The sequence below is a fragment of the Bubalus bubalis genome, chromosome 6 (genome assembly GCF_019923935.1).
Source record: "Bubalus bubalis isolate 160015118507 breed Murrah chromosome 6, NDDB_SH_1, whole genome shotgun sequence".
NCBI lineage: Eukaryota > Metazoa > Chordata > Mammalia > Artiodactyla > Bovidae > Bubalus > Bubalus bubalis.
This window is the reverse complement of record NC_059162.1, coordinates 6238894-6250865: the sequence shown is the minus strand read 5'-3', so window position 1 is coordinate 6250865 and position 11972 is coordinate 6238894. Positions and strand designations below refer to the sequence as shown.

The 11972-nt window shown below is 38.8% G+C and overlaps 1 protein-coding gene across 2 annotated transcripts in view; it reads right to left on the bottom strand.

The window, feature by feature from the left end:
• Positions 1 to 2626: 2626 nt before the first annotated feature.
• The window catches only part of RGS5 (regulator of G protein signaling 5), a 57456-nt gene continuing 48110 nt past the window's right edge, over positions 2627 to 11972 (bottom strand). For both annotated transcript variants that reach the window (XM_006052834.4, XM_025287450.3), the window contains one exon: positions 2627 to 7688. In XM_006052834.4, the coding sequence (XP_006052896.3) occupies positions 7527 to 7688 (162 nt within the window). In that variant the 3' untranslated portion in view covers positions 2627 to 7526. The remainder of the gene's footprint in view (positions 7689 to 11972) is intronic.

The window sequence follows — 11972 nt, the reverse complement described above, 5'->3', positions numbered from 1 at the left end:
CAGGGAGCCCAGCCTAGTGTTCTGTGATGACCTAGAGGGATGGGGTTGGGAGAGGGGAGGGAGACCCACGAGGGAGGGGATGTATGTATAATGATGACTGATTCACGTTGTTGTATTGCAGAAACCAACACAATTTGTAAACCAATTTTCCTCCAATTAAAAAATAAATTAAAAAAAAATCCTTCTGCTTGTAAACTGCCTTTAAACTCACCTGAGGTTATTTTTCCCTTCTTTTGCTTCCCCTGCACCCTGTCTTTCTTTCTTTTTTTTTTTTTTTATAGTTTATTTTTAGCCACACCAAGAAGCATGTGGGATCTTAGTTCCGCAACCAAGGATGGAACCTATGCCCCCTGCAGTGGAAGGGCCAAGTCTTAACCATTGGACTACCAGAGAGTGGAAGTCCCACCATCCCACCCCACTTGCCACAGCCTTTAAATTGTATGCTTTCACAGCTTCATGTAGTCTCGGGAATTTGGAGTCAGCTCTTGTCCAGTGCAAGTCAGTTAAGGGTGGTTGTGGGCCACTGACCCTAAAACTGGGCCTGTGCAGTTGTCTGATGAATGTCATTGTGACATCAGAGGGCTGGAAAACTCCAGCCTCAGATCATGAGAAGCACCTCCATCTTGAATATGCAGAAGTACATAAATGTGTACAGAACACTGTACAGAAATCTGTGCAGAACACTGATGACCTCATCTTTTCCCTAGGCCCAGCCACCTTGCCCCATGCCTAAGATCACCCTGCTTATCCCATAAATATCCCAACTCTCTCCCTTTCAAGGAGATAGATCTGCAACTTCTTTTCTCATTTCATCGCTTAGTTGCCTTGAGAATAAACTCCTTGGCCACAAACTTTGGAATCCAATGTTTGGATTGCAGAGTGTTGGATAAAGAGAACTAGTTCGGTAACAATCCCTGTTCTTGTGGTCAGTAGAATTGTGAATGAAGCTCAAGTAGCTCCTATGGCTTTCACTGCTAAATTAAAAAGTAATAAAAATATATTCAGTTAAAAGAAATAACTGAATATCAACCTCTGTTCATCTTTATTCATTGAAGCCTCTAGGCTCTAATTCCTCTTTAAGTGTCTGTGATGTTTTCAATGGTACAATCTGAGGTAGGAATCTATTTCTCATAGGTCACAGACAGGTCCTTCCTGTGGCAGACAGGGCACCACTTCTTCAAAATATAATGAAGTCTTCCAAAGTCACCTGCAGGAGGTGACTGCCTGTCTCACCCCTGCCTATCTGTCTCACACCTAGGATTCTCTCAAAGTGAGAGTACTTTGAAAATGTGACCTCATTAAATAAGAGACCTGGCAGCCTGGCCATGTGGGGCTGGCTGCCAAGAATTGAGCAAAGACTGCCTCCTCATAAGCTTGATGTTTTAATACAATTTCAATCCATGTTTTTAATTGTTTCAATACATTTAAACACTTGAGAATGTAGAAATTGACTGAAAAGTGGAAAAGCATGGAATTTGAACCAGGAATTTGCCAAATAAGAACTAATTTAAGTGTAGAATGCACTGAGGCACTGGGAAGCCATCTGAAGAGGTAAAGGTGTTTGGAAAGTGGTTTGTGAGCAAAATAATTTTCAAGATACTCCTGATTCAGAAAATGTAAACTTAGCAAAAGATTTTGGAGATCACATAGCTTGGGGAATATGGCTTACATCACTAATAGGTGATAGAATAGACTACCACGAGGGCAGGGGTGAATTTAGCCAATTTTATTCAAATTAGAATCAGCGATCTTAATGTTCTGAGGGGTCACGTGTGGGTCCTTTGGTCTAGTGAACTGACAGGTATCTGAGAGGCAATCTGACCTCTAAACTTTATTCTGCCACTGATTCACATACTGACCTGAGACATCACTTAATCTTTGTGGGGGAGACTAAAGTATTAGTGATCTTTGCTCTAATAATGCTTCTCAGAAAATCATCCAAGATAATAACAATAAAAAAAGGAGAATAGATGGTACTGAAATGATTCAGAGTGATAACATCTACATTCAAACATCTACAATAAATATACCAGCTTTATTGGAATTGTTAATGAGAACTTACCAAGCAGGCATTCTCTAACCTCTCAACTCCTCTCTCCCACTCTCCCTTCACATGAATTCTCATCAGTTTCTTTCTGTAAACTCATTTTATTTATGCCCCTTTTCTGCATACACATTTACCCTTTCACCCAGTCCAGTCCCACTAGTTGTATAATCTGAACCCATTTCCTAAACTATCTGAGCACCAAATCTAAGGTCATAGAATTGAGCTGTTTGCAGTGGCTCATGGATTTTAGATCTTTCACAAGTTCAGGAAGAGAAAGGAATAAATATACTCACTATTTCAGGATCCAAATGATATAATGAGCTGAGTCAGCGCTAACAGAGAATACTTACATCAATAAGTTGTTGCCATCTGAATCCAAGGGAATGCAGTGAACAGTGAATGAATAGCAGACACTTTGCTATCTCTCTGAGTTTTGCATGTCAAGCTGTATTACAGTTGATGTTTATTAGGAGAGGGATATTCCCACCTGTTGTTGTAAGGAGCATAGTGAATAAAGAAGCCCATCTTAAGGGAGAGTTTCACATCAAGAATGTTCAGGAGTCAAGAAGGAATCAGAGATTGTTATATAGATACATATTTAATATAATAAATGTGATTGTGGTTACAGATACATATTTGGTGCTTTATCAAGTAGTATGAGTTACAGAGTACACAACACTTTGGATACAAAATTTGAAGATAAACACAATTGTTCCTAAATGAAAAACATGGGATACATGCTGATGAATGGATTTCCAAACTTTCATTTCCACTCTTTTCTCCAGGCTGGTCTCCTGAAGATGAGTTACAAGTTGTAGCAGTCTTAAAAAAAACTCAGTCCCCCAAATTCTAATAACATGTAATATGAAAAGAACTTTTGGCAAAAAATTATCCAGATTACTTCTCTCCATTGGAAAAATTTGCAACATTTCCCATTGTTTTGTTTATGCCTTAGTTTATACATGTTTCTAGATAGGGAGTTAAATGCTTTAATTGTATTCGTTATTAGATAAATGTGGTTAGACTCAATTATTTTGAATGTATCCTCATGCCGGAGGAGAAGAGAAATGGAGACATAGGTGTGAAAGAGAAAGGAAAATTTTCTCAGGTGAGAAAACAAGAGACTTATCAAACTAGATATAAATGTTGAGTGAATTTTTAGCTTCTCTACTAGAAGATAAAATTATTGTTAAACTGTGAGGTGAGGATAATATTCCAAAGTTTGGTTATCTGTCTTTTTCCCTTTACTGTCTGCTGTGAGTTTCCATTCAAAGCTATTAGTATCTTAGTTGGAAGACTTGATCTTTTCGGTTACAGGATGTTGGGGGAAGCCTTTCTTTTAATATCTATTGCTCTGATCTGCCACATGACCTGTTTGGGTGAAAATACATTTAACACAGGGAGTAGTTGCTAAATTGTTAAGGAGCCTTGTCCAAAGCAACTATTAAACACACACTTGTCTAATAGAATGGAGAGACTGGAAAACCCATAAACCGAGATATAATAAGACCTCATGTCCAGAACCTACAGAGAGTTGTCTGGCCCTTGGGTTTGGACATTCAGATATTAGAAACTGAGTTCTCCATGCTCTGCTCTCTGGCACATGCAAACCCACTGGGGAAAGGATGGCCTCCGTGTTTCTTCTTTTATCTAATCCAAACTTCCTAGGATTTTAAAATGGAGTTTCACATCTAGCTTCATTGTTACTAAAGAAATGCCTTCCTGCCAATCTTGGTGGTGACACCAAAAAGTTATTTGATTTTCAATCAAGTGGAGTTGCTCTTAAATGTTTTCTACTGAATGGACTCACCTTGTAGGTAAGTCTAGGCACTTACTTCTTCACCACTTCTCACTCCTCCTTTCCCCCCTTTCTTTTCTCATGACCCTATTTGTACCAAACTTGCTAAATTACTGGGAAACAAAGAAAATGACTACTAGAAGGAATGATTTCAAGGGTAAAAGTCATTTCCCTGAAATATAAATAGCCTTTGAAATGATTCTCAAATTATCAAATTTGTGATGGGACAGATAGATTGAAAAATCCCCGACAAAGAATGTTTATTAGTTTACCAATTGATTTGTTATACTTTGTGAAATAATAATAACTCCACTCTGTTGAAAGGGGGTGTATACAGAGAACAACAACCAAACAAAATCAATGGCTCTATAGAAGGCAAAAATAAAAACAATTTCTTTAACAAATTCTTCTCTTTATGCACTAAAACCTGAAATATGCTTAAAGCGTAATTTGTACAGTAGAGAATGAGTACATGGGTGGTTTTGGGAGTGGGGCACAAAATGTGTTTATAAATTTGCTTCTACTGATTTGAAAGCAAAATTACTGAAACACATCAGTTCTACATTTCAGAAGGTGTGTGTGTGTGTGTTGGTGGTTGCTCATATGAACAAGCACTGCGTTAGCAGATAAACATGGAACACAGCCTCCTAACTTATTCCAGAATAGATAGTCTTCCTCTTTGTTCTGGTCAAATTTGGATACTAATCTGATGCCAAGCTCAAACTATATCAAACACAAGCAGAGAGACAGGGCATGGGGGCTACCCGGCCTCCCTAACCTTGGGTTTCTCTCAAAGATGAGAAGCATGTACTCCTGTTCCCATTGACCACCTCTCTACATCCCAGATCTACACAGGACTGTGTTACATTTTCTCCAGGGAGGAACATATCAGCGCCAAGGGCTTCTCCACTGAGCTTCATACTTTACCAGGCAATTTACTCTAGGGAGATTGCGGAGGAGGGGGAGGAGGGAAAGGAAGTGATAAACAGACATTACACATTCTTTTTCTGGAAAGATCACCCCAATTTTCCCAACTTCCCAAAATCTAAAAGAATGCTATTTTGTTTGTTTTACCATGGAAATTTTTGGTAGTTCAGTTTTTTCTCTTCTACGTTTAAAAGTACTCTCAAAATATGTCAAAGAACTTTCTAGGGAGATGTTTATACGCTTGCTCTTTCATTTGGGGCTGTGATATTTATATTCCTTTTAATTTTTACTTAGAAGAGTGTCTAATGTGTGTGTTCATACTGCTTTAAATTTAAAATCATGTTCACATATATATATATTACATGTCACCAGTTGACTGCAAGGCATTCGCGCTTCTTGTAGCCTTCACAGCTCTGCCCTCCTGGTGCTTTTCCTGCTTTTTCTGCCTCCTGTGTTTTCAGCTTATGAAAAGGCAAAGGCCCTTTTTATCCTCCACTGACAAGTCTACCCACTTACATAGGATGTGCAGTCAATTTGTGAATACGGTAAGCTTGAGTCTTTGTAACATCAACCATCTTGGTGAACTTTCTAGTCTCTAGTCAATTCTCTGGGTATTTGTAAACATTTGGTTATTTCAAATGATATGAATAAAAGATTTGATATTTTAATGACATCAAAATTTTTCTTAAAAATGTTTAAGCATCTCAGAAAAAACCTAGATTCTTTGGTTCTTACATTTTCTAGCTGCTTGAGCAAGTATAGGATTGGTGGTTTTATACCCATTTGGGGCAGCATAGACAGATGCTGAGAAAGGTCGTGCTGGGAATTCTTGTGAATTGCTTGTCAGTCCTACACTAGTAGACACGGTGAGAACTTATCTTTCATGCTCACAGTGTTGACCTGGCCTGTCAACCTCTTGACAATGGAGTTTCTTTGAAGTGAGCAATATTGACACATATGAATGAACTCATACCAGACTAGCAATTGTTGGCACTAGACCCAGTCACTCCAACCCATTTTCAGAGTTTGAAATGGCAAGTATTCAGAAAGGGCACATTAGTCTTTGAAATAACAAAAATAAGAAAAACCCAACAAATGTAGTCAGTGTTTACTCCAAGAATACAGTCATATAGTTGCTTTACTTTCAATATTCTTAGTGAATAACTGAATTAATAGGTTACAGACATGTGAAACTAGGAGTTTTGTAAATGAAAGAAAGAAACAAAAGGAGGAAATACAAGACTAAACAATGTAATCTTCTACTTAAACATTTAAGATGTTTATTAATCCCTTAAAAATCACTTTTTTAATTAACTCTCTATCCTCACTTGGTTACCCTCATACACAGTTGGTCTCTTTATTACTAGATTATGTATTGCTTAGTCAAATCTACTAAAGATAATAAAAAATGCTAGTAAGACTTATAATAATGAAATACAGCATTAAAAGTTTAAACCTACTAAAAATTGGCTATATGTAAGGCATGTTACTGGTGATGGACAGGGAGGCCTGGCGTGCTGCGATTCATGGGGTCGCAAAGAGTCGGACACAACTGGGTGACTGAACTGAACTGAAGGCATGTTGGGGTATAAATGTGTGTTTTGACTATAATACAATTCATTACTATGGTGAGTAAAATAAGGAGGGGAATGAGCAGTTGCTAGAAGGTCAGATCATTTTGCAAAATGCAGGGTACTGTAAAACTCTATCTCACTCAGAAAGTCTCTGCATTTAGTCAAATTAAGTTTTCTGAAGATAATTAGCTATTTTGAAGATAATCATCCTGTACTTAAGAAACTGATGGCACCATCGGACAACTACCCCTGTTAGGTTGGACAAGATTTCTCCCTTGTAGTATACAGCCCTCTTGGTATTGAGGAGGAAGACCGCTGCAATGAGCAGCACGTTTTTATTTTACATGATTGGAGTTAGCAATTTTGGAATTTTGCACTCACACAAATTTTAACTAATTTGAAAATTTAAACCTTGGGCCTACATGTTAGAGGCATAGATACATTTATAAAGTAGTCCACTGGCGATCTTAGGTCACTGTTTAATACAGAATTTGGTAACTTTATGTGTGGGAAGGTCTGAGGGAATTATAAGAAGCCCCATGGATTGTGTTCAGATTGATTTTATATAAACACAATATATTCTTGGCTGTATCTCTTGTTTATAATCTCTAGTTAACACAAAAATGGTCTCAAAGGAAGACCGATGTTTTGAACGATGTATTTGCTTAAAAAAATCAAATAATGGTTGCCTCATAAAATGCCTACCACATTTTACTAACCAAATTCAGAAAATAATGAGTGGCCTCCCTGGATCAGAATTAAAACAACAAATGAGATCAATTAATCTCACTTGAAATTGGTTTTTCCATATCCATATTCTTTTTCATTCCAATTTAGATGGCAATCCATTACCAAGTGGAACCACATTCAACGATATCATATTTCTGCTTTATGTTTCCCTAAGTAGAGTTTTTCTGTTGTTCTGAGTTTCACAACAATCTACAAAGTAGAGCTTAAATGAGAACAGGGGCAGGAAGGGGAAACTGGAAAAGGAAGACATTGGGGCAATAGATAATCATCCAAAACAATGTGGGCAAAAGAGTAAGCAACCCTCCCTGGGGCTTTCCATCTCAGAATCTTGGAGCAAGCTGCTATAGGAAGATATGTGGGTTTCTGGAAAACGCAGGGTGATTATGGACAAAATAACTCTCAGGATGATTCTCACAGCCTGACTGCATTGCTACTTGATGAACTCCTGATAAAATTCAGAGCGCACAAAGCGAGGCAGCGAATCCTTCTCCATCAGAGCATGGATTCTTTTCTGGGCCACGTCAAAGCTACTTGGGGAAGGCTCCACCAAATTCTTCACTGTGATTTCCTTCGTGAAGTGATCAATATTCACCTGTGAGCCAGAAAACAGGGGTCACTGAATCAGCCCAGGTTGTGGGATTTGAGGAGGGGTAGGGAGAAAAGTGTTTCTCACATAACACGTGAGGGGAAGAGAGGCATAGGAAATTAGAATAGCTTATCACTTCTATTTTATATGCAGTAGGGTAAGGCAACTGGTGCTTCAACAGATGCATGACTCAGATTACGTTCTAACCAATATTAGGCACCCAGTGTTAGAAATAAACAACTCATTCAGGCAGACCTCATATAAGCTTCTCAAAACCCTAAAAATGAGTCTTTCCTTTTCTAGGTGAAAGGCAGATAGGGACTTCCAGATCACAGAGCTAATAAATGTATTTGAAGGCAGAGACCCAGAATTTGAATCTAGGTATCCTGCTGCCTGATCCCATAGTATTCCTACCACAGCATTTGGTTTCACGACTAATGGGGAGAATGAAGAGAGAGGAATCAGGGATACAAGACTTTATGCGTGTCTCTAGAAGAATAAGGACACTTGGTTTTTTCCTGAAACAAACAAAGACACAGTGGTTTTAGCACAACATTCATAACAATAGCAACTAACATTTATGGAGTGCTGAGAACTTTACTTTCACCAGCACTGCGCTGTGAACTCCTTGAGTCTTACAACTCTGAGAGGCAATACTGACATCCACATTTTAGAACTGAGGAGCAGAAGAGTTAAAGTGGTTTGCCCAAGATCATAAGGGGTAGTTAGAAGATTCAAAAGCCCAGCAATGTTGCTTTTGCCCAGAAGACTGGAGTGTTGGGAGGCATCATGCCTTATTTGGCCTGAATGCATGGCCATTCTACACTGTGTCACTCCCAGGGACATCATTCATGTTAGGGTCCATGTGAATGGTCCCCTGGGCTTGTGCAATGTACAGCCTGACTGGGCTTGCCTGAGTATGATTTGAGAGAAATCATTGTTTATCACGTTGTTATTCCAATGACTTTTGTACCTGAGTCTACAGAAGAAAGAAACAAAACCCAAATCAACCAATGGTTCTGAACTGAAACATTAGGAAGTGTTTGGGTCTCTCCTGGGCTGCTGAAGTTTCTTGATACTGAGAAAAGCTATCTGGGCTCAAAGAATTATGGAGTGTCTTTAGGTCAGAGTCAGGGACAAAGGTGTGACTGGAGACAGCCAGGCCAGAACAGACATGAGTGTCTGTGATCGAAGGTCCAGGACAAAGTGAGTTGAGGCTATGACGTGCTTTCCACAGGTGAGAGCAACCTGTGTGTTTTATGCAGGAATGGTGGAAGACTTCACAGACTGGGCTGGAAACGGCCTCAAAGGTGAGGTAGTCAGATGTCTGTCTTCAAAGGTGAAGACTCCAAGATCCAAAGAGGTCAGTTTATATGCCTACAAACAGCTAGTGAGGAACAGTCTGTTATCCTTCCTGCCACACTAAAGCAATACTTCTTCCTTCTTTTTAATATATACTGAATTAGATGAGCAGCCAGACTGCTCATCAGCCAAAATAGTTGAAAATTTTAAAGCTAAAAATTATAAAATCTCTAACAATTATAAAGCTATCTATTAATCCTATTTTTTAAAGAATTGATATGTTTTTTAAAGAAGTGATACATATTTTAACCTCTCTAACACATAAATGGGAGAAGGCAATGGCACCCCACTCCAGTACTCTTGCCTGGAAAATCTCATGGATGGAGGAGCCTGGTAGGCTGCAGTCCATGTGGTTGCTAAGAGTTGCACACGTAACAGCTATTTTTTCTTACTATTTTTATGTGCATGGGCTCCTCTAATGAATCATTTTGATATATACTCACCTGTACACTACTGGGCAAAGAAAAAATTTTTTATTAAGATACAGACATGACAGTTTTTAGTATATAAATTATCTGTTTATTGAACTACACAGGGTAACTTCTCATTTTTAAATCTTAGTTCCAATTTTTTACCACTGCATCTCTCCTTCAGTTCCTAATATTAAAGAACTGAAGTGAATATTCAGATAAAGAAAATTTAGATTACTATTTGCGTGGGTAAACTTGTTATACAGGTCATTCGGGTATTCATCAAAATGAAATAGTAGGCCTTCCCTGGTGGTACAGTGGATAAGAATCTGCCTGCTAACGCAGGAGACACAGATTCAGTCCCTGGTATGGGAAGATTCTATATGCAGCAGAGCAACTAAGACCATGCACCACAACAAGGGAGCCTGTATTCTAGAGCCTGCAAGCCGCAGCTACTGAACCTGTGCGCTTCAACTACTGAAGTCTGTGCCAAGAGCCTGTGCTCTACAGCAAGAGAAGCTATCGCAACGCACTGCAAGGAAGAGTAGCCCCTGCTTGTCACAACTAGGAAAGGCCCACACACAGCAACGAAGACCCAGTGCAACCAAAAATAAATGGTAAAAAATAAGTAAAAATAAGTAAATAAATAAAACATGTTTTAAAAAGTGAAATCATAAATTTTTGTCAAAATGCAAGTTAATTTTTAAAACAATAGCTACAATTTATTAAACATCCTCTAGGTATATACATATTGGAGAAGGAAATGGCAACCCACTCCAGTGCTCTTGCCTGGAGAATCCCAGGGACGGGGGAGCCTGGTGGGCTGCCGTCTATGGGGTCGCACAGAGTCGGACATGACTGAAGCGACTTAGCAGCAGCAGCAGGTATATATACACATACCACACACATACATGAAATTATTACAATTAAAGAGAATTGAGAATTAAAAAGCTTTAGTTAGAAACTTGCCCAAAGTCATACATCAAGAAAGGTCTGGAGTCAGTATACCTGCATCCATTCATCTCACAAACATTCACAGAGTGTTTATTATGTAACTGGAGTGGGATTTACATCCCTCTGATGCTCAACTCAGAGACTGGAGGCCAAAGCTATTTTAATTAGAGCCCAAACGTCCTTATAATGAAGGCCATCATTTGTGTGTTCTAGTAACTCAACAAGGGTTTTATTTATTTTGAAACTCCATTCTTAATTTCTCATATTTTCATGATACCCCTGAGTGTTCTAGTAAGGAACTTTGAGAACAATGTTTTCCTAGAGCTCAGAGCAGCTAGCAATAGCCTGGATGCATCTCCATCATTTGCATATACTCAAATCCTAGACTTCTGTCAAGAGGAATGAAGGTGGTAAGAAGATAGGCTGGAAATGGGAAATCAGTCAAAGTCAGGAAATTGTGTCAAATTTAATACTAACAGTAGATTAATGTCCTTGGTAACATCACAAGTAGAGGTTCCATGCTGACAGAACAGGCCAGCACAAATGCCGTCAGAAGTAGGGGAAAGCCAATACATACGCATGGGGTGAGAGACTGAGGGGTAGAAGAGGGGATCTAGGGAGGATTCCAAAATAATTCCCAGAGTAAGACTAAACCCAGGTGCATGCTAGGATTCTCACTTTCTCCAGCTTGACCTGTAGTACTCTATACTCTCTGCTCCTCACCTCCACCTCCTATGTCATGGAGGTGGCTCATCTGTTGTCATTAGGTATATAATCTAATTTGATTATTCAATTATAATAATCCATTCAGATAAAGTTGCCCTTTCAAAAGGATCAGTGATGAGTAATGCATTACCAAAGGAATAAGTCTCAAATGATAGAACCTTGAGAGTCTAGGACACCTGTGAGAGAAAAAAGATATTAGGGTTCCCCTCTCTCAAATCATCTTAAGTTAATTACTGCCTGCCTAGAGGGTTTGCTCAGATCACCTCTGTACCTGACCCCAAATTTTGATGAAATGTTTGATGTCCAGATTGGATTACAGTGTGCAATTCAAAATCAGTGACCTGACCGAAACATGATGAATGGGTCTTGCTGAGGCCATCCTGAATTTCACAAAAAATCTTTTCAACTCACTTTTACAAATAGGAAAGGGCAGATAAACTGCCCTAAAGCCTCTTTGAAATCAACACACATCTTTAACAGTTAATTAATATTATATTGTCCTCCAACATCTGTAGCACTGTTACCATGTGATCATTTGGTTTTCATGAGTAGAAATCTTGTCCAGATCAGAGAGTAAATGCAAAAGCCCTAAGGGAGACCAGGGTGTGGTGGAGAATGGGATGGAAAAGAGATAATTTTCACCAAAAAAGAAAAGGAAGGAGGAAAGGAGAAAGGGGAAAAGGTGAAGTGATAGAAACATTCATCAGACATTAATTTGTTCAAATGCTGAGATATGTATTTTCACATCCACTGTTTAATTTCATCATCACAACAATCCTGCAAAATAGTCTTCATTATCCTCATTCTCCCAAAGAAAGAAACTAAGTTCAGAGAGACT